Source organism: Haliaeetus albicilla, chromosome 9, assembly GCF_947461875.1.
Source record: "Haliaeetus albicilla chromosome 9, bHalAlb1.1, whole genome shotgun sequence".
Taxonomy (NCBI): domain Eukaryota; kingdom Metazoa; phylum Chordata; class Aves; order Accipitriformes; family Accipitridae; genus Haliaeetus; species Haliaeetus albicilla.
The window spans coordinates 8,498,792-8,521,654 of record NC_091491.1 but is presented as its reverse complement, the minus strand read 5'-3'; the positions used below and the strand labels follow the sequence as shown (position 1 = coordinate 8,521,654).

General features: G+C 39.5%; 1 protein-coding gene across 1 annotated transcript; it reads right to left on the bottom strand.

Annotated features, from left to right (window-relative positions):
• Positions 1–274: 274 nt before the first annotated feature.
• MYL10 (myosin light chain 10) lies at positions 275–22,366 on the bottom strand. Its single transcript, XM_009925456.2, has 7 exons — positions 22,295–22,366; positions 14,401–14,487; positions 11,534–11,609; positions 9,965–10,069; positions 6,346–6,424; positions 1,288–1,336; positions 275–522 (listed from the first exon to the last, which is right to left on the bottom strand). The coding sequence occupies exons 1-7, from the start codon at positions 22,295–22,297 to the stop codon at positions 424–426; spliced, it is 498 nt and encodes a 165-aa protein (XP_009923758.1). The 5' UTR covers positions 22,298–22,366; the 3' UTR covers positions 275–423.
• Between the last annotated feature and the right edge of the window lie 497 nt (positions 22,367–22,863).

Below are 22,863 nucleotides of genomic sequence, written 5' to 3'. Positions count from 1 at the left end.
ATGGAACAGAATTCTATTTACCAAATACTCTTCCTAGTGCAGTAAGTTAGATTTCTCAATTAATACATGGAACTTATGTATAAAAGACAAGAGGTTAAGCAACACTGCAGTGCCCAGTGGACCATCTGGTGAACATTAGGATTGTCAATAAATCACGAAAGCACCAGTTCATCAAGAAAATTCCATTTCAAACCACTGACAGAAAAAAAAAAAAGGATGGGAAAAACCTCACAAAATTGGTATTTTCATCTTTTATAAAAACAGGAGCATTAAATAACTTTAATCTAATTTCAATTGTTTTATTGGTTCTCTTCTGATGACCACATGGCTTCACATACTGAATGTTTAGCCCTTTGTCTTGCACACAAAAGCATTATGAAATAACTTGGTGCATCGTCACAGGAGAAGCTCATCTCTTTCCTCTTAGTCTTTCTCCTCACCATGGGTGATAACGTAACAGAGGTTCTTATAGTCAAGATTACCAGAGACATCTGGAGGGAAAGCAGCAAACATCTGCTTGATCTGCCAAGCAAACAGGAGATAAGTGTTATAAATGTAGGACTGTGGGACAGCAACATGTACTGCTTTTCATTTTCAACCCAGTTCAGCTCCCTTCTGCCTTGATCTGTTAACCACTATGGAAGATTTTTCCTTAGCTTCAGTAAAATTGAAATAGGAATTAGGACACAACTAGTTAATACAGTCCTGCTAGAATACCAACAAGTTCCCTGTTGAAAAGAGCTCTCCCTGAAATCCAGGTAAGCCCTGGCCAAATAGTGTAGTATATATAGTCTGCACTCCAGTCTGTTCTTGCCATGAACCAACTCCACTCAATCTCCTTTTCTGAAAATAAAGTCCCTCTAAATTCCTCCCAGCCAGCAGAATCCATGTTCAGTCTCACACAAACCACAAAGTCAGTACCTCATTTCAGAACTCATTTCAAATTTCAAACAAAATAACTCTCACAGAAATGGAAACCAGATCACAGTCCCCACCCAAACCCACTTGAACTCTAGTAAATTCATTGCCCAGCTCACCATAGGAAAGAACAGCAAGAGATAGGCCACGCTTACACTTGGATGGAAGTCCAAAGAATCTGTCTGACTTTGATTTAGCCATGGAGCTATTCAGAAGAGATGCTTTGAATTGTTCCTAATTGCTAGAGCTGGCATCAACCTTCTCTCAGTCTGGATTTCAGCTGAATTCATGCATTTAAAGGGGGGCAAATACTTATTGCTGAATAGTAGCTGGAGATAGATTCCTATTTTGAATAAAGAAGGTCCTTACCTCTTCTTGACTGAACCGGTCTGCCTGTGTCATAAGCATTTCTTTGATGCTGTTCAAATAAAATGAAATAACCTGATTAAAGGGTGATAATGGCACATGACAATTCAGATGGCAAGATCCCTCCTGAAGCTGCATGAAAGAAAATCTGTGTGACTGCATAAATTAGAGCTGTTAATCCTTACGTGATATTGTAAAAGATTTTCTGTGGGCACTGTCAGTGTCAACGCCTCGCTCTGCCAACTTATTTTGCTTTTGTGACATTTTATAGAGGTTTAAAATTGTTTAAGGTTATTACGCTAATTGAAATACAGCAATTTTGTATGCTTATCTTAACCTAAAATGGTAGGTTTTCTCACTTGCTGTTTAAAGTTTGGATCACTTAACAGAACCAAAAGAGAATATTTTCTGTAAAATCTGAGGATGAAAGGAACAGAGCATGAAATGAGAAAGAGGACTTGAAAGAGAACTCCAACAGCTATTCCGAATCATCATCTGAGAATCCCTTTATTTGCATGCAGTCATTCCCAGAGGAGACTGTGAAACTGCATGAGACCTGTTGTATTTCACGGTACAATGTCTTGATCTGGAGTTACAGCACTGTAACAAGGAGCTTATCCCACACACAATCTGCATCCTATGCAATTACATCAAAGAGAATATTTTGGGGACAGACTCTCAGCTGATTTACCCTGTGTTTTCAAACCCATTGTGGGAAGTCAGTCAAGCACGTAATTTTTTTACCTTAAGTTCATAGGTGAATAGAAAAGCCAGGAAGAACAATTACGGTTTCTAGTCTAACCCCTTTAGATAAAATATCTTTATATTTCACCCAGTTACTCATGTGCTGAGGGTAGTACATGCACAATGTGCTAGACTATCCACCAGTATGAATTCAGTTATAAACATCCCTTTCACTTGCACTAATAATTTCCCCTTCCTGTAGAAGAATTCCTGTATTAATCTTGAAGAGTTTGCATTCACGCTGAAGGGACAGAGTTGTGTCCTTTTGTTACTACCAAGGGTATTTATATATTATGAGTTTTTTTCTCCTAGATCAGTAAAACAGACTACAAACCTGTGATAACAGATGAGCAGTCTGTTGTACAAAAACAAGAGCTGAAACAAGTATAGAAATCTGTTTTAGTTTGTAGATTTGAAAAAAAGGCTGCTTTTTCAAAGAATTTGTTGGCGGAGGTGAGAGCAATAGCTCTTCTGGAAACAGCCCTTTCTGCTTTTTAAAGTGAATATTTATTTCTGCTTTTTAAAGTGAATATTTAAAACTAACTATTTATAATAGAAATCATGCCTGCACAGGAACGCTTCCATATGAGCAAAATTCACCTACTGTGGATGCAGATGTTCAGGCAAAATAGTAAAGCTTCCCTTCCTGCTCCCATACACCATGCGTCTTGAGTGAAAAAAGTCAGACAGATAAAAGTGTAGTTTTGATGGCAAAGCTACAACTGTACTTCCTCATATCTCAAACACACATATTTTTTTCCAGTAAAAGGCTACAATAAAGACATATAGCAATTTGCATAAGAGGCATATACACTTTTGAATCTCTTTCTTGTTGATGTGAAGGGCTCATTTGGAAAGACAGAAAGGGAAAACTGAAAAAAGAAGTTTCTGGGTAATGAATAAGGACTTTACCTACAAGGACAAGAGTTAAAATACCCATGCAAGTTTGGGGAAATACTCTGAAGTCACAGACAGAGCTTAAGCTATTGCATATATTTTTCCTGCATTACTTTACTTAGCAAAGTCTTTCTTCATCTCTTTCTCTCATATTGCTGTTTCTGTTTTGTTATCCTGGCCATTTGTTATGCGACTGCATTTTTTGAAGTGGAATTCACAAATGATCAGTGGGTGCAAGAGTAGAGAGATCATTCTTATCAGCACAAATTGATTATTGGATATATGCGCACTGGGGTGAACAGCGTTAGCAAATGTAAATAGGAAGTGCGATATGGAGCTTGCTGAATAGAAGGAAGCACTTACAGCAATTTTGTCAGAAGTCACAAATAAACTTCATCACAAACAGGACTGAACTAAAAAGAGATCTGGGCACTATGTGTCTTCTTTTCACATGTTTAAAGTATTTAGGGGAAAAGAAAAGATCAAATATCTAATTATAATCTTCTGATGCACAGCCCAGTAGGCTCTGGCACACTCATAAGGAAGAAGGACTCAGTTAAGGATCTAAGCACATTTTCCATTATTTATTTTATAGGGAAACAAACACTCACAATTTCCAAAGCTAGAGATTATGCACTCTTTTCTTTGTGTATCTTGTTTTCTTTTAAAAGACTATTTGCTTCTCAAAAAAAAAAAAAAAATCTAAGTCTTCTGAGCAAAAAAGAATATCCATTTGCCTTGACATAGGAGTCTAAATGTTATCTCTTGTCCTGGCTGACATCAATTCCTTCTACAGTTACAAATACTTTGTTGCATTCTTATATTTTCAAAACCTTTTTTAAAATTATCTGTGAAATCTCTGGGACATTTTGGTTTTCCACTGGGTTTGCCCTTTCTACAGTGCTGTCTTGGAGAAAAACACGTGAGTTGAAATGAACAGTGCTCTACAGCTATGATAAGAAACATCATTAGATCAGTCAAACTAATCTCCAAAGGTCCAGAATTCACGTAAGCTTCCTGGGTCCATTTTCATCTGGTACAAATCTGAAAAGTTTTGTTGGCATCAACGCTAGACACAGTTGATGTTGGCCTGACTCACTTTGTCCAATGAATGGCATTTAGGACTGAATCATCTAACCTTTCCAAATGCTATGCCAGTTTATACCAGCTGAGAATGTGACCTAAAGCATTTTCTCTTTTTGACATCATGCTATAGGAAGGATTTTATGTGTGGTATAATGATGCAGACAAACAAAGTCTGTCACTGAGTTTGGAATTAAGTTATAAACTCCTGGAGCTTCTGGAAAGGTTAGAAGACTCCATCCCAGCTACCATCAGATGGACTAAGTGAGTCATTTCCAGACTAGAGGTGAAAACATGCAGAGGGAAGAGACATAAAAATCCCCAGAAGGATGTTAACTCTATGAACATAAAAAGAAGTTCTGATTAAAAGGTCAACATGGCTGGTTTTGGAGAGAAACATTCCAGGATTTTTTAATATGGAGAAATATTACTTATTAACATTAACTGTCATATTGAAATGGCTGTATAAGCCAACATAAAAATTATTTCAAAACCTTCAAATGTCTACATTTTGGAAGCATATGAATAGAAGTTAAACCTCAAAGACATTCACGGAATTGATTTAATGGTTTGTTCTGTAATGATCAACATTACCCTCGGGTCTAATAAGTAAACATTATGCTCTGTTGTGGTGATGAACTAAAACAATTGTCTAATGTTAGCTGTGCAGTGGGGGTGGGGACAAGGTTGACCTTTTCCATCAAGGAAAAATAAAAGTATTTCTGTGAATTTCTCATCTTCATTTTGGAGTGTGATACTGCATTCCTAATTTGCCCCAAACTCCAACTGGCTTCCAGTGTCCAAGGAATGTAGAACTGGACATAGGGTGGCAAGCCACAGATTTTGTATGCAGTATATTGTTACAGATAGTGGTGGGAAATATAACATTTCATGGGTTTTGTATTATCAGAAGGATATATTTCGTGGCTGTGATTTCACTACTGTGTGATCTGGCCTATTTGGCAACAGGCTACATTTTATTCTGATTGTTTGAGTCACTTCTGATGTGTTTCTCTGACTGTTCCTCCCAAGCTGTTTGGTTAATGTTAACCCCAAAACAATCAGGATGCCTGTTAACCCTCTGTTTCTTCTGATTGTTTGCTACATACACTTGTTGTGTTTTAATTAATTTGGAAGTTCTTTAGTGAAAAGACTGTCTCTTTGGCTTTATTTTGCACATTGCATACCACAATAGGACTCTCATACCCACTGGGGTACTGTCATAGAAAAGCATACTGGTAATGGAAAGAAATATTGTATGTGAATTTTGTATTTCCAACTAACTTTCATGAGACATCGATAATTGCAGATAATGTCGTGGAAAACTCCACCTTAGAGGTTCTGGTAAGAGGTTTAGTTTTCATTTACCTTATCACAACATTAGCAGAATTAATTGATGCAAATACAATTTTGTAACTCATGGTTCCCTAATAAACTTCCTATATCTATTATGCTTTACAGAATCTACCTGAAATGGCTGCTGCAGTAAAAGTATAGACCCCAAATTCACCAAGGAATTTAAGCATATGCATAAATCTAGGCACATAAAGCATTTCACTGGATCCATACATAAGACCTCTTCATCCACTGCCCTGATTTGATATCACTTATGTCACTTACCTGAAGGCCTGCTTACACTGTTCTGGCAGTGCAATGTACATTTTGTGCATTTTGCACATTTGTGCAATTAGTGCTTAAAGTCCTTTTACCTTGCTTTGTTGGTGTAACAGGTTATGAATACAAATTATGTCCTGCCTCCTTGTTTAAAAAATAGCCATATTGACAATAATCGCCATATTATTAATAGTATTATTTGGTTTGCCTCCCACCATATCTAGTGGAATTTTACAGCAAATTATTGTCTAAAAGCAGAAGGCTCAAACAGTAAACATGTAACAAGGAAAATGTCCTCATTCCCGGAGTTAATTAAATTGATCACTTTTTTTAAAAGGGGACTAGCTTTCCTGTTTTAGTCAAGCACTCTGAGAGTTAGGCACCAGACATTCATTTTAATTTTACATATGGAGTTAATCTACACAGAATCATGTGTTGATTTATATCCAGACCTTCAAAAAAGGCTATCTAATGGCCTACATGTGATTATATTTCCGTTGCCTCTTGCAATGTCTGAAGACAATAACATCTCTTTTTGGTATACAAATACATGCATACAATAGTCCAGTCTTTTAACTCCAGCTTACAAAGCTAAATGTTTCTCTGTCTGACAGTTCCTCTGTCTCTTAAAATACTGTGAAAAATATAGCTTTTAAGCAGTTCTTTAAACTTGTGCAATTATCATTATTATTATTCTTTTAAAAGGATTTGAAATAAACTTACTAGTCTGCCTTTATGTGGCCTTTTCCTTCTGGGTCGAAAATCTTAAAAGCATTCAGAATGGTTTCTTCTGGGTCTGTGCCTAAAATTAATGAAATATAATTTAGAAGCCTGGATGTATTTCTATAGCTGCTGAATACTTGCTAAGTAATTGCATTCACTTGAAAACAGTGCAAAATGGAGAATTCTGCAGTTATAGGTTTGAAGACAAAGGTTTCTTAAGTCGGCAGCATTTGTCATGTCAGATAAACAATAGAGGTGAACAGTTCAATGCTCAGAAGCTTAAAAATAATAACTCATATCTATTCTATGTCTGCAGGAGAGAAAACTTCCAGGAACTGGTCTCCAATATCAGTACCCAGAGGATTAGTGGCTTTCAGAAATGAAAATATAACAAACTGTTTCCCTCACTGGCTTCCTTTAATCTTGTACTGTACGTTCCTTGTAAAAACACTTTTTGATGTTACTTGTTCTTAGCTATACAGAGAAGAGGTTATTTCCCTCACTAAAGGAAATGGAGCTCATCATAAAATCAGAATGTCAGTGGAATGCAATGGAAACAGGATGATCAATGTAAAATGGTGATCTGCACTTATGTTCTGTAGTGCACCTCCACTTAAGTATCTCTTCATTAAGTGTTACTTACAGAAACAGGATGGTTTAAAGCACTAGACTATGGTTCCAAGATTTTGCTTCTGCTCTTAGCTGGGCCAGAGACTTTTGGTATGACTTTAATTTCCCTGCTCCTCTGTTCCCAGCAGTAAAATGATAGTAATAGTCTTCCTTTTCTTCCACCCTTTATCTGTCCCATCTATTTAGACTGGAAAAAATTTGGGTCAGGGACTAGCTTTCACAGTGCCTTAATCTTGGCTGGGGCTTCCAACCATTCTGTAATACTGCAGATTCTGAGTATACTCACTTACAGACAGTGTCAACCCACACCAAAGGATATACTATATATTCTTTTTCTGACTGTTCCCCAGTATTTCAAAATATTACGGTAGTATATATAATACAAGTCATTATTTATAACTGTAGGAAACCAAATTTACAAGCAGGTAGACTGACCCATAGACAAATGAAGCTACTTGGGATGCTGAAATGTTGAAAGCATGATTAAAAAAAGGTAATAACATGAAGAATTGCAGTTTCAAAGTTTGTTTCAAAGTTTGGCAGAGATACAACCAGAATAGAACCCAGTCAAGGTTCCCTGCTCTAATGACTCCATATACTCCTGATGCCGCCTCAGTTTTCTTTGTTTAAAAGGTTTCACAAGGATTAGCAGTAGTATCTCAGTGGATATAACAGTGAATAAACCTAAGGCTATATAGCCTCCTTCTTGTCACACACACTGGCCATGTGTATTTTTTTGCCAAGCTGTAGGCAATGTATTCAAACTGCAATAAACATATGATCAATATAAAAAGCATTGGTATTTAATGAGCGTTTAGATTGTCCCATGAAGAGAGACATCTTCCAGCTCCAAGGAAAGGTCTGCATTTTAAGTAGTCACCACTGTGTGGGGGATTTTTTTTTTCTTACTGTGTTTTACATTTTCTACCCTGTCATATCCTTGGACTTCGGCTTTGAAGAGAAGCAATGCAGCAGGCATTCTTTATTGATTAGCTGGTAAATAAAGTGGTTTCTTTGATGTGCGGCATCTCTGTTTTCTGTACAAATTGTATTATTCTGACTCCCTGTAGAAACAGCTCCATGTGGTTGGCATTAACATAAACCGAGTTTTGTTAGCTGTTCATCTGGCATCATAATCTCAATATATAAAGCTAAAGCTCGTCCTGAAAATCCCAGCTTCCCCTTTATGACAGAAATCAATTATAGCACAACAAATTTTACTTAGAAAGCACCTTTCACCAAATTCTCTGAGTGGTACTTAGCTAATAAAGAGTGTTGCAAAATTGCCATATCCACTTCCTCTAGCCCTTTCTCCCTTTCTAATTGCACTACAAAGGCTCTTCATCCCAATTAGTTTTGATTGGGAATGTGCAGTCTTTTGGCTCTGCTTCCTTTGCATGACAAACCCAACCAGAAGGGCATGACAAGCACAGCTGTGATTTTCCCTTCACCAAATGGAAATTAAAAAAACCCTCCTCCTCTGCTAGTAGCCAACAGGAAACCTGCAGACAAGAGGGGTATGCTTTACCATTCACCTTCCTGTGCTGGCTCTGGTTTTAGGCCACACAATTGGCAGGGCCAGACTCTTTGCCAGCTTCAGCAATCGTAAGAGACAAGAGGGAAGAGGGGAAAGGAAGAAGAGCTCATTTCCATGCTCCGTGTGGTCATAAGCATGACAAATAGACAGGAATGGGTAGCAGGGCACCCCACAAGAAATAGTCACATGTCCCAGAAGAAAGATTATGGAGAAGGGCACTACCTACTCTGCAAGATGACATCTGGAATGTAAAGGTGGAGGTATCACTGTGATCAAGACAGATCGATGTCTGGGTAATAAAATCCCCTCCTAAGTGTCAGTCTACAGCCTTCTCCATCACCTCTTATGCTTTCCAGACATGCTGTGCTCCTTAGCAATAGTGTATTTCTTTGAGGACTAGCTACATTAATTCTTTCTTTCAGACCTCTCTGTTTTCTATTCCAAGCATAGAAAGCCGTTCGCTGAAATTGTGCTCAGCAATATAAAGCCAGAGTTCAGCAGCAATACAATAAATGTTTTTAAGAAGATGGGATCAGATTTTTCCATTTTTCTGTTCATTAGTTATTTTAACAAACTTCTGGAACGTGCTTGGCTGAGGCCAACCTTTCTTTGAAGGTCAAGGCTTTCACCTATGTCTAATGCATATAGGAAGATGGCTAGCGGTTTCTCTCGGCCTCACACTCCCTCTCTTGGAGTTTCTAGCTATTAACAGTATAAGAGAGATGACTAAATTACCAGCTAACAACAAATTTAGTACCCACATTTTCCGAACTCCCTACAGTGATCCCTATATATTCTGTGGTAATGGGTAAAATCCCTCTCCCTCATCATTGTAAACCCACTGAGATTAAATTATTTCAGTTTATCCACTCCATTAAGACTTATTCAGCGAAATCTTCATCCAATGGCAAAAGCACTATTGACCTCAAGTGAAACCAAGGCTGCACCCCTGAGTTACAACTAATGCAGAAAATGAGGGAAAGCCATGTTGCTCCTTCATGCCCTATAACTGCAAGGATGGTGCAGAAGTCATGTTTGCATAATGAGCCAAAGGAGCACAGAAGGTTTTTTTGTAGAAATACTGAACATACTTTTAAACCAGCTAACACTGGGAGTGATACCACTATAGCATGAGCAACAGACTTCAGCCTAGGAACCTGACAGTTAATAACTCATCTACACTCTGCTCCAGGCTGCTGTGATTTCATTACTTTCTGGACCTCAACTCACCACTTTCATGTTAGCTTATGCAAGCTGAAATCACACCTTTGAATTGTCCTCTGGACCGTCCCTTAGCCTTTTCATACTTCAGCTCTGTCTGCAAAAATGGAGATCACTCCTTGCCTTTAAGCATTGTTCTGTGGATACATTATTATAATTTGCAAGGTGCTGAGATATTTCAGTGCTGAGGATCTTTGACAGATACCTCTCCAACCCCCCAAAGGTACTTACCTTTCAGCTTTTCCCCAAACATAGTAAGGAAGACAGTGAAGTTAATAGGACCTGGCGCCTCCTTCACCATGTCTTCAAGCTCTTCATTCTTGACATTCAGACGACCTGCAGCAGAGATCATTTTTCATAATAAATCACAAATTGTGTTTCAAAAAACGATTCCCATTCATCTCCTCCCACTGGGGAGCTCAGGGCTCTGTGCAACTTTGCTAATAACATGGTAGAACACAACTCCAGAATACCCCAGTGTAAAACAAATTGGCAGAGCTGGCTCTAAGATCAAAGGGTGACTGAAGGAGTAAGAAGGATAAATAATATGGATGTGGCCAGCAGTGGACAAAAGAAGGGACACTTCTAAATAAACTGGGGGGGTGTGGGGGGGTGGTTTTGTTTTTTTTTTACCTCAGGTGAAATATGGGCCCCACTGATATTAATATAGCAGACTTCAAAGTGACTGAAGTGAATCCAAGGTCTCAGTCTTTGCCCTCCTGTATATTGAGATGCCTTTCTGAGTAGAGGGCAGATGGACAAGTTGAGTAGTCCTATCCCTTCCCCATCTTTGCACAGTCCTATTGATGAGAATTTAGATCCTGGCAACCCTACTCAAATTGAGTGGTAATTTGCTGTGACTGTTCTTTATAGGCATTGAAGGGCTTCACTGAACAGGAAAGATACCAGAACTTGGCCTTAGGAAATAAATATTTCAGGGTAACAGTAGCTACAGGCCAAAGTTTGCAAACCTCGTTGTCACAATAAAGAGTTCAGGAGCTTCTGCTCTTTGCACTGACTCTGCTGGCGTCTGATTCCACCCCAGGGAGCACTAAAGATTCTTATCAAGCTCTTTTTAATAAGATCCAGATGGCAAAAGCCCAAATGCCTACATCACTGTTCAAGCCTCAAATGTTGCAACAAGGATACAACTCCAGGTTTGGGATCATGAACATTTTGATTTTTCCTTTCCTTGGGAAGATTTGCTTTAATCCGCTTGATATTATCAGGATTGTGATGCGCATGGAATGGACAATACCTAATCTCATGACATGCACATTCCACCCCACATAAATGCACAATAGCACAGAACCTCACATGAAGTCCTCCTACTTTTGTGTGGGCAGAGGGGCAGCTAGTCCATGACAACAATGTTAATTGGTAGATATTGCATGGCTCCTAGATGAAAAAGGTGCAGCCTGTGAAGCCCGGATTCAGAGGCAAATCAGAAATGCGTGGCATGGACCCCTGCTTGGGTGGGCTTTTTATGAAATAGTTGCAGGGGAGGGATCAGTGCCTTTGGAGAGCTGCCAGCTGCACAGCTCTCTTGCACCCGCCACTGAGTCCCAGAGAGACCTTCATTTTGCTTCTGAAAGAGGCTGCTCAGGAGACTTTCCAGCTGGAGCTATGTAGTAAGATAGCAACTACCATAAAGGAGGAAGAATCAAACTGAACAGGTTTCCTTTTGCCTCATGTTTATCTCATTACTTCCCCCACTGTAATTCTAATACAAACTTTTCTTATGTGCTTGAAATTTAAACTGTATTTCTTTTAAGTATTTAATTATTACTACCAGTTTACCTAGTGCAGCAAATGTGTCTCTCAAGTCTGCTTTGTCAATAAAGCCATCCCTGTTCTGATCCATGATGGTAAAAGCCTGTTGGAAGAAAAAGGAAAATTTATTGCCATTGCCATGTTGCACTGGACAGTGCTACAATCACACATACCAGTCCAGGGGGTATTATACTCATGGTGTAAAAAAGAATATTTAACTTCCTTTGATTCATCCACATCATGCCACATCATTGCACTTTCCTCACTTTCAACACATTACTGTATCTTGGCAAGAGGCTTAATTAAACCCACCCAAACTTCTTCTTACTAAATTAGTGCTCAGTGCAGCGTGTAGCTGGGCTGAAGCCAATGCTGGCAGCTCCAGCCATTCAGGCCTTAACCCATAAAAGTTTGAATTAGGGAGGCTTTAGTTAGGAAGGATTTAGTCAGTGGTTACTCTGTGTGTTTTGTACTTTTCCCATACTTTGTTCCTTTGTGCAGCTATCATATTCTGTAAAACATTTAATTACTGTAGATATCTGTCTTCTATCAAGCTAAAGTCAATTTCTTCTGGGCCTTAAAATGATCCATCATACAGAGAAAGCTGAATTTTCAAAGGTACAGAGAAATATAGGTTTCATAGTGTTATTTATTCAAAGTTTGTTTCCCTTTCCAATAAATTGCATCCTTCAGACTGTACCCTGTGCTCTGACTGACCTTGATGTGTTGACCTTAAATACTTCTTGTCAGGGAAAATTTAACTTTTGATAGAAAAAAACCAGTTACTTTTCTATTTTCAGCTAACACAGAATTTATGTACTCTAACCATTATTTACCAAGCCAGCTAACTGCCTATCTATCCATGTACCTATTTGCATGTCTGTCTATTTGCTGCCGTCACACTTTTAATGTTTCATTGATTTTGAAAGATTTTAACGACCTGAAATTCCCCTGGTCATACAATGGGGAATAGTAGAACCAGACATCTCTGAAGCTCGTTATCTGTCTGACATATACACATCAATATGAGAGTGTATCTTTACAATGACCAGGAATTATTCTCACTTCAGTATTATTATGAAAGACAACATTTTCCTGAGAATACAGCTCATTGCAGCTACAGTAACTTGCAGAGTTTTAAAGTCTACTGCTCTATGGGGTGCTCTTCTTTCCATGATCATATTATATCAACATATCTTCATGTAGTTTTACCTCCAGTTTCTTACAAAGCTCCCCTGCTCACATTCCAGTTTGCCCATGTGATTACTTGCAGCATGCATGTTCATAACCCTTCATTTACCTGCCAAACCATCATCTCATAAAAATTAAGCCCAAGTCTTTAGAGTTGTTTTCCCTCCTTTTGGGGGGGCTTGCTTTAAATGGTGATCCCCACAATTTGGAAGCAAAACAGAAGAAAATATGAAGAGCAAAGCAGAGCCCAGCAAGCTCACAGAAAACAGGAAGAGAGTTAGGTATGTATTGTAATGGGTGAACTTAAAATAATGTAGTAACAGTAATGCTGAAACATTTTCTGGTGAGCTGGTTGAAATCTGTAGATAAAAATGTTCTGATCAAAAACAGCTTTTCAGAAATACTTGTCCCAAGTATGCAGTTTTTAGACACAGCGTGGTCTTGGTTTTCACTGGACAACTCCACTGCCTCATGCTTTTGGCATTATTCTGCCACCATCCTCCCAGAAACGCTCCTAGTATTATTTAGAGAAGATCAGATACAGCATTCTGTCCAGTTCTTCTTTTTATTGGTACATCTTCAAACAGTAGTCCTTGGAGAAAGTAAGACTGGAGGTTCATAGGATATTGGAGAAGAGGTGGGAGAAGAGTGTTAAACATCTCCGCATTAACTGTAGGGAAAAGGTTAGTGGTTTCAATTAATTTACCTGGGCCATATTCACAATCCTTTGCATGGGTTTTTAGTCTCACTCACACTGAACTTTACTGGTGGGAATGCTCATGAAAAGTAAAGTTGAAAGAAAGCCACATGCACAAACTGAAACAGTAGCTATTTATCCCATTGGAAATTGCCTTGGAGGTGTGAGTTAGCAAAAACTGGAGAAAAAATGAATAATTTGAAATTACAAACCAGTGCAAAATGTGATGGCCTCACAAACATTCTAGAATGTCCACTCAGAAAAAGAGCATAAACTCATCAAACAAATTATCTGTCTTTAATATGCTTAAGCTTTTATGCCAGCCCATTAGATTTACCTCCTCACAGGTAACTGGTCAAAGAATCTACAGTGCATGGTAATATCAAATTCTTTGGGAGCTAAAAGATGCTTACTTAGTTAATCTCAACATGTTGTTTTGTTTTATTGGCATTTACGGAGGAAGTCGGCTGAGGGCTTCTTGGTATTTTTGTTTCTAGTTTGTGGGCAGTATTAGAAGGGCATAGAAGAATATTTTCTATTGCTATTGTGGAACAGTCCACTAATTAAAGCCCTGGTTCAATAAGGCATCTCTATTCAGGATAATACTTGAGCATGTAAGACTATTCTTATTTAAAATACCACTTAAACTTAACTTTAAACATGTGCTAAAGTGTTTTCCTGAATCAGGGCTAAAGTGGATGAGATGATAATTTTCCTTTATTTTGGGGTGGGGGCTTGGGGGCGCTTCAAATAAGTCTAGGTCTTAAGACAGGAGAGTGAGGGAGGGACAGAAAGAAGGAAAGAAAGAATGAAAGAATGAACGAAGGAAAGAACAAACAAACACACAAGGAAAATTATATACCAGCCAAAACCACAGAGATGATTCAGAAAACAACTGTGTGTTCTATTAAAGCAGATGGAGAATTGAATAAGGATTACAAACAAAACCTATGTTATTCATTAGCAATGACAGGAGACTATAGACAACAGCAGAATAGTGACCAACCTCTTTGAACTCCTGGATCTGGGTTTGTTCAAACATAGAGAATACATTGGAACCACCTTCTATCTTCTTCTTTGCCTTTTTTGGAGCCTGTAATACAAATAAGAAGATTAAATATATATTTGTCTTTTAAGCACCCAGGAAAGCGAATTCCATCTTTAACAGAACGTAAAATATATACAGTCAAGTAATACAAGAGGATTGTGTTTTGTTATGACAAGGTTTTTAATTCAATCATATATATACATATATATATAAATGGGATGAAAAATGCTGCTTTAGTAACAGATTAATCTCTCACTGAGGCTTTTTGCCATTCCCTTGCTCTGGCCTGGAACCTGACAGCTCAGATAAACAAGGATGGCTTGTCACTGTGCTGCCTTAAAAAAGGTGAAGGACTCAAAGTGTGACTCTGAATATCACAGCTGGTGCACTGCTTGTTTCCCCAAGGAACTGCCTGTTCCTTGGGTAAAGTCACCTATGCCAGACCATTTGATGCAGAAGACTACTCCCGCTTCTGCCCTGGCTTTTCAGAGCTTTGTACTACAGGAGGAGTGATGTAAGCTTACAGACGCACTTGGAGATGTAAGCTAAAATTCCCAACCTGCTATTCTCAGGAAATACAAGCAATTCAGGTAAGTGGCTACAGGTACTCCTTCTTTCCCAGTTCCCAAGCAGGGACAGGCAGCCAGACTCAAAATGAGGCCCTACATGAAGACTCAGTTCAGGAACTATAACGGGAAATTATATCATTTCCTACTCACATAGAAATGTTTAGAAGTCTGCTCTGTCTGGACCAACACTGACTGCACAGATTCTTCCTATGTAGGAACACATTCTACACTTGGAGGACACTCTATATTCTTGCACCAACCTATGACACTACACTACATTGCCTGACTAGTCCATATAATTTTAATATTCAAGATAGACATCTTAAATAAAAGGGCAGGCTGGCTTTTATCACTATTCTGTAATCTGAAGACTGAGACAGAGAAAGATTGGGGAAAGAGCTAGAATGATATCTAAGAATCTAATGCTCACCAAAAATCAGTCAGAACTAGACTTTATGATATACCTTTGAATAAGGGCCCAACCAGCTTGCCTAAAACAATACAGTTCTTGTTCTGCAGTAAAGAATAAAATGTGTGGTTCCTAAGGATTACAGAAATGTTTTAATCACAGCATTATCCTTACTTGGGGCACGATAATGAGCTACATTGCCTTTTGAGTTCCCTTCCAGACAGATTATTTTTTTCTTTATCATTTTTACTTTTAAACTTCATCATCATAGTCCCACCTGGTTCTCATGTCATGGAAAATTAGTCTTACTTAGTTTGGGCTATTCTGCATGAAACAGAAGGCAACTTCTACTGTCTCCTTTCATCAAAATAAAAAAGCCTGTGAAAGTTCAAATTCAATACTGATTTCAAATATCCTGAGGAGCAGAGCAGCTCAAGGAAATATTCCCACTTGACTGTGTTTGAAGTATACATTGTCTGATCAATTTAATTTGCCAGGCAGATTTCCGCACTCAGCCACCCTGTTTCAGATCCCAGGTTGAAAATTAGGGCTATGGTAGACACTCACCCACACACCCACACTCCAGACCTGTCAAGCTCAAATCAGCTAATGCAGAGCACTAAAATCTGGAAATAGGAATGGAAATAAAAAGAAAAATGTATTTGCAGTGAGGATAAAAATAAGGATAGAATGCCACCACAGGCATGGAAAAAAAAAGTGAATAAGTGGAATGTTTAATGAATGTAGAAATATTGATTTTGGAATAAATGGATTCTCTCCTCCTCCTCCACATGAAATAAGTGTTATTTTGAGCAGTAATGGGCAATATTCCATGTAACGTGAGGTGCCTGGTGGAGGTTTTCAACACTTCCAGATCGAATGGAAATATTAAGAACAATCCTACGTATTTACATGTATTTGTTCCCCGAGGTAAAAAGAAAGCAGATGTTACCCAGCAGAATGTATTGCAAGCTGTCTAGAGGAACTGACCACAGGGCACAAGGCTGGCCTCAGCATTTTTGGATGGGGTAGTAGAACTGGTTCTCCTGTGCTTGTGTAGCTGGTCTTTATGAAGACAAAACATGCTTTACCATTCTCATGCTCTGCTCTGCTGTGACCAAATACAGCATCCATATTCAGCACGATAAATATTCCACATGCTAGCAAACAATCTGCATCTTTTTAAGCTAGCACCACAATGAAGGACAGAGGGCTCCAGCCCCAGGTTTTATTAAATTTAAATGTTAACCACTGGCAATACCTCCATTATTCCTCAGTTTAATGGGTTCTCTGTGCTGTAAGTTTTTAAGCAAGGATTGTAGCTATAAGAAAAGATCAGATAAACCCAAAAGCTGTGGCTCAGTATCTATTAGAACCAGACCAGCAACACAAAAAAACACCCCAAAGTTTCTTTACATTAGTGAAGTCCTATTCGAGGCAAAAAAGGTTGAAGACTAGTTATCCAGAGAGCACTCGCTGTACTAGGAGAAATTCATCTTAGCATGGTATTTGTTCAATGTTGCTCTCTGGTTAGTCACCTCCAGGAACGGTAAAGGAGATCAGTGCCCATGTCGCTCAATCTATCTTTAGTTTTTCTGCTGAAGCTCTGGGTGTGGATCCTATTTATGATCTCCTCACTTGTGGAATGGGGCTGAGACCACCAATACATTTCACAGGGGCCAATGAACAGCTGTTGCATGGGAATGACTTTCCATCACCAGTTTCAAGCTCAGTCTTTTGGCATCAAACATATAGAGCATCCTGGATTATCAGTCTCTTGGGTTTTGCGTATGCAGTGTTGCGAATGCAATTTATCTGCTCTGAAAGGCTAGGAAATACATAATCACAGAAAGAAACTGCACCTTGATTTTGCATGACTGATGGGTAGGCAGGTGCTATGAAGAGGAAGGCTGAGAGATAAATAGGTGGAGCAGAAACAGAATACAGTACATTGTTACTGTCTTTCTGGTGGGTAAGTCAAATTAAAAGGCAGCTCTAGGAGAACAGAAATAGGTCTGTGCTGCTGTCTGACAACTCCAAACACTCCAGAATTTTTTGATGAATAGTAAAAAGAGCAATACAGAACTGAGCAAACATATGGTTTCTAAACTGTCAAGGATTTAGTAGGTGACCTACAGAGGAGCAAGTGGGTGACTGACACATCACTTCTGTCTGCCTTGATTTCCCCATTTGTAAAATAAAAAGTGTGCCGAGCTGCACTTTGCAAAGATAGCTGCTCTATCTTTGCAACATGTGCTTTGAGACTGACATACAAAACGTGCCAGATGAGAAACTGAAGAGCTGAGAGTCCCCTGGGCTCGGATTCCGAGGCCTCAATAGCACAGCAGTGGGAAGAATGTTGCAACAACTGAACAAGCCTATTAATATTCCTGCCTGAGTGTATTAATCATCCCATTGTGAAGAAAACAACACTTCACTTTAGAAGAGAAACCACAGGCTTGTCGCATATCACTCATTTGTCTTACTAGTGTTAGCACTCTCTCAATTAGCCTGGATTTTAAAGGGTCTTTTTTTTTTTTTTTGGTTGGTTGGTTGGTTCTTTGGTTGGTTTTGGTTTGTTTTAGAATCTTTAAATGAAAAAATGGAGCCATACCAAAATCTGGTCCCAAGAAAACTCTGTTGAACCAGCCATTTGCTTTGAGCTGAGTTTCCCTCACTGAGGTTCTTTATATTTCTCCTCTCTGGCAGCATCAGGGAGCCAGAGAGAACAAGGATAGTGCAGTGACAGAGGCAGGCAGAAACAATGAGTGTGCGCTGCCTTTGCCTCTCTGGATATAAGAATAGGGATTCATTTTTTTATATATTGCGGATGGGGGTGTATGTTCAAGTGAATCAGAGTGAAGAAATCTCTGAATTAAGGGTGACCTAAAAGAAAAGGGGACAGGGAATCAGTTTATATCTCTACATGAAAAGGAAGAAGGAGCTGAAAATACTTGGTTCTTACTTCAGAACGTGAGGCGTTGCTTACCCTGATAAATTCATAAAAGGCTGGTGCTAGAGCAGGTTTGTGAGACTAGAGATAGAACGGAAGTAATGCTGGATTATTGCAGAACTTTATCATCTCAGCCCCTCAATGAATTTTGCAGGCAACCAAGAAACGTATGGTAAAACAGACAAGCTGCTGCAAAGATAAACAAAGGCACAGCTCCATAACTGGTGCTACTCTGCACTGACTGCTCAGGTGCACACTCCTACCCTTCAGTAAGTATGAAGTTAACCAACCTCTACTTAGCATTTTCTGCAGAGCAAGAATGTCTCCACAGGCAGTCAGGCAAAATGGGCAGCACTCTGCCAGAAGCCACATTTTTGGTTTGGGGAGGTCAGTTCCCTGTTTGGTCCACCATGCCTTAGAACACTCAGAAAATACTCTAAATAACTAAAGATGACACAGTTTGATATTCCTGACAGCCAAAGTTAAAACACAAGCAGAAACACTTCCCCACTCAGCAACTTATTGTGTCTTCTTTTAATTTTTTTACCAGTGAAGACACCAATGGATAAGCAGGTCTCTTGTGAGGGAGTCCTTCAGAGAAAAAGAGTGGTGTACACTATTAAGAGACTGATTCTGTGGTCTTGTACCCTTATGTGTTCATTCAGCTCAGGGCAAACTAGACATAAGATACTACCAGCTTTAAATTGCACTGTTTCACATTTTATACTTCCTTCCTCTGCAACTACATCTGTGACTACAGAAAAGACAGAATCATCCATCAACTTGCTCAGGTTCTGTCCCCTACTGTGATCCACAGTATGATGTTAACTCTGAGTTACTATAACTTTTTCATCCATCACAGCCTCTCCTTGTTTTTCATCCACTCTGGAATCTCAGTGCCGACATTTCCTGTCTTTGAATTTTTGTTATCATTGAATCCAACTTCTGAATCAAAAGTTACATCTCAGGCCCATCCAAGGGATTTGTGCAGCACTGGACAGGATTTTTGTTGATTATTGTCTCACAAGTTTGCTCTGCTGAGATAATTTACATTGCATCTGCACCAAAGCTCCCAGCTATGGACAAGCCACCCCTTTTTTTAGTGTGGTTTAGGTCCTTTTCATGGCAGGTGAGCAGCATAAGGCCAACCCAAGTGCATGCCTTTGAGGGAACAGTCTAGAGGAGCAAGCAACATAAACTGCTCTAAGGGCACAATTTGCATTTCAAACAGGCAACAGCCTCAGATCGTTCAAATAAAAACCCACGTTATCAGAACTGAGAAACAGAAGATCTTTTTATTACCTACTCTGCACTCACAAACAGATCCCTCCCTTCTCATCCTCACTCCATTTTATATGTAGTCCCAGCCTCCCACACACCCACACAGACACACACACCTTTGATCCCTGCTAGATAGAAAAATCTGTTGAACTGCATCCTCCCTGCTTCACACTCCCATACACTAAAGCATTCTCCTTTGCCCCACATAAAATCCCTTCCCAATCACAGTCTCCTTTTTTCTCTTCCACAGATATACAGAGAGAATGCATTATCTCCCCAAACTTATCTCAGAACAGCAGATAACCTCTCCAACTGCAGACTGCTCAACCTCTACAACCCAAAATCCACCAGCTGCTTTCCCCACCCAACAAATTGTCTTCTCTGGCATATACATGTCCTCCTCCTTCGTGTAAACAGATGAACAGTCCCTCTCTGCATACACAGTCCTCTATGCTTACAGACACGCACATATGTATACACACATGCATGTGCAGATGCATACACAAACACTTAAACAGTTAAACAATTGGCCACATTTTCAGCTAGTGAAATCAGCATTGCTCCACTGAGGTCAGTACTTCTTTCAGTTCAGGTGGTACATTCCAGACAGTTAAGCAGGCTGCAAAACACATTTGATCAGAATGCAATCTATTTTTGGGTACGCAGTTCCCTTCAGCATACAGAATTTGCTACAAGGTGTCACTCGAACTGAATAAACACAGGAATGTTTTGGGAATAAGAAAAAGGCTTCCCTCTCCTTTCCACCTCTCTTCTTCCCTTCCTTCTCTCCATCAGCACAGAGCATGCAGGGAGACATCACAGACCCAACCTCACTCAAATTCCCTGGAATTAACGGAGAGCTGTAGACAGTTCTCAGAACTCCATTCCACAGCACTTGTGTGGTCTGCTCTTGTTAGAAAAATTATCTCCCTGAACCCTGCCTCTCTCACTCTCATCAGCCCTGTATGTCAGAGCCTAGTAGCACTGGCTGACTTGTAATTATTTTTTACTATGCTGCTTTGTCTGCACTAATCCTTTGAAAGTAGCTTTACTGCACATCTGAAATATTATGATGCTATAAAACCTCTGTAATATTTATAAATCCCTTAAGACATCATAAAGAGAGAAAAAAACCTCCCCACAGAGTTCATCTAGCATAATTACATATACATTTCCCTCTGATTAATAAAAAATGATCACTTCCTTATGTAAAGATATTCTTCAGCTTTCTTTCATTAAGGCTATTTTTTTCTTTCTATTTTAAATCTGTTTCATGTGTCCCTGTATAGTAAGGTACCTCAGAAGATATATTCCCAAAACAAAAGGCACAATGAAAAGAACCACCACAGAGAATCATCAGTTGAACTGGGAGTGAGGAGACAGAATAGACTCTTGCTATATTTTCCTATCTCCTAACTTAAGCAATTTCACCACGGAATGTCCTGAAATGTCTTCAAACATCAAGTAGTGTGGTGTGTCACTGAACTAAAAAGGAGGGAAGAAAACTGGTAAATAAAATTTGAAAAAAGAGGGGGGGAAGAAAATCTAAGACCCAGCACTTGCCCCCCATCCCACAAAAGGGCTGGCTTAGACTTCAGTGAAGCTGATTAAAGGAAAACCTGTAAATCCACAACTGAAGAGGTGTAATCAGCACAAGGCACTGCTCGCTTCTAAAACAGTGGTGAAGAACGTGATTAGTGGCTTGTGTGCTCAGTGTGAAACCACTGACACTGGGCTTGCACTGACTGAAACTGGAACCTAGTTTTGCGCATGGAATTTAGAAATTACTTTGAATGCGGTTTTATTCTGCTCAGAACAGCACTTGGATCACATTCATCACCTGCTTAAATGGGATCAGGTTTGAACTAAGCTTTGAGAAAGGTTTTCATATACAGCTCCCCCTCCAGCATTCTCCAGAATCAAATATTCCATAGCCCCAGGGAGCCACTGGACAGCATTACTTTAAGACAGCCTGAAAAGGACCTGCAAAAAGGAGAAAATTAAGGAAAGAGAAAACTGTCAGCTTTTTTTTTTTAAATATTGTTGTAGTCATTCCTCTGAATTTGCAGCAGACAAAGATAGAGCCCAGTCTGCCCACTGCTCCTTAGGCAGAAGTTCTTCTTTGCTCCTTGGAATCACATCAGGTGCACCTTTGGTGCAGAGGTGGCTGTTGGAGTCCCAGAGCTAAAAGCCACCAGTGAGCAGGGCAAAGAGAAGACACAGAAATTTCTGCCCTACTTCCTACTTCTCCTCTCAGTCTCAAGAGCAACACAGTTACCATTATAGAGATATCCCTTCACCTCACTCCCCATCACACCATGGCAGACCTTAGCACTAATTAACACCAGCCATGCCAGTCATTGCTGCCCTAGTGTATTAGTCTTGGAACGAGATGTGCAAGCACTTCCCTTCAGCAAGTACATCTATGTTCCCTACCTTAACTCATTTGTTAAACACATGCAGAAAAGTCCTTGGAAGTTCACAGCTTGCTTTATGGGATATATCTTCATTCTGGATGTGATACTAAGTATGAGACTTCATGGGGTCCAGTGTGATCATTAGTGCTCTGTTTGAATTGTTGAGTCAGAAAGAAATACAGGCAGAGATAAACAGACAGACATGGGAAAGAATAAAACCTACCATACTGCTGCTGCTCCTTCCACCCCTTCTCTGCCAACTAGTCAGCCAGCAAACTCAATGCCAATTGTCTCTTTATATAGTGTCACCAAAGAATAAAAATATGCCTGCTCCAAGTTTAGACAATAGATGTAAGGTTGGAAAAGTGCAGTAATTGGATCCCAATACGTTCCAAGCATCTGTTCCATGCATGGCTTTTGCTTTCACAGGAATAATGCGTTAGGTAAGTAGAGTAGGCAGTTGGGATACAATTGTACAGCACTCACAATAAGCTGCAGCTGAAGGGCACACACTAAAAAGATTTTAAGTGGACATGGCATCCTGAAAAAGCAAAAAGAGAAACATGGTCCTTGAGCAAATGCAGAGGAAACTAGCAAAAAATCTGGGCCACTGAGATGTCTGGTAGCTCCAGAGTCTGGTGCGTGCATTCAGAGCTCCAGAAAAATGACTGAGGTTCTGCATAGGTGCATCTGTAACTGGGAGGTATGCTGGAAAAGCACTGCTCTGCAGATGGCAATAAAGTGATTCAGATCAGGTCTGTTTTCCCTAAATCTATCACACATGCCTGAAGT

Coding starts and splice junctions, on each gene's coding strand:
- MYL10 (XM_009925456.2), bottom strand. Junction 11,610..14,400: donor AGATCCAGGAGTTCAAAGAG/GTTGGTCACTAT, acceptor TTCTTCCAACAG/GCTTTTACCATCATGGATCA. Junction 6,425..9,964: donor GTTTGGGGAAAAGCTGAAAG/GTAAGTACCTTT, acceptor CATTAATTTTAG/GCACAGACCCAGAAGAAACC.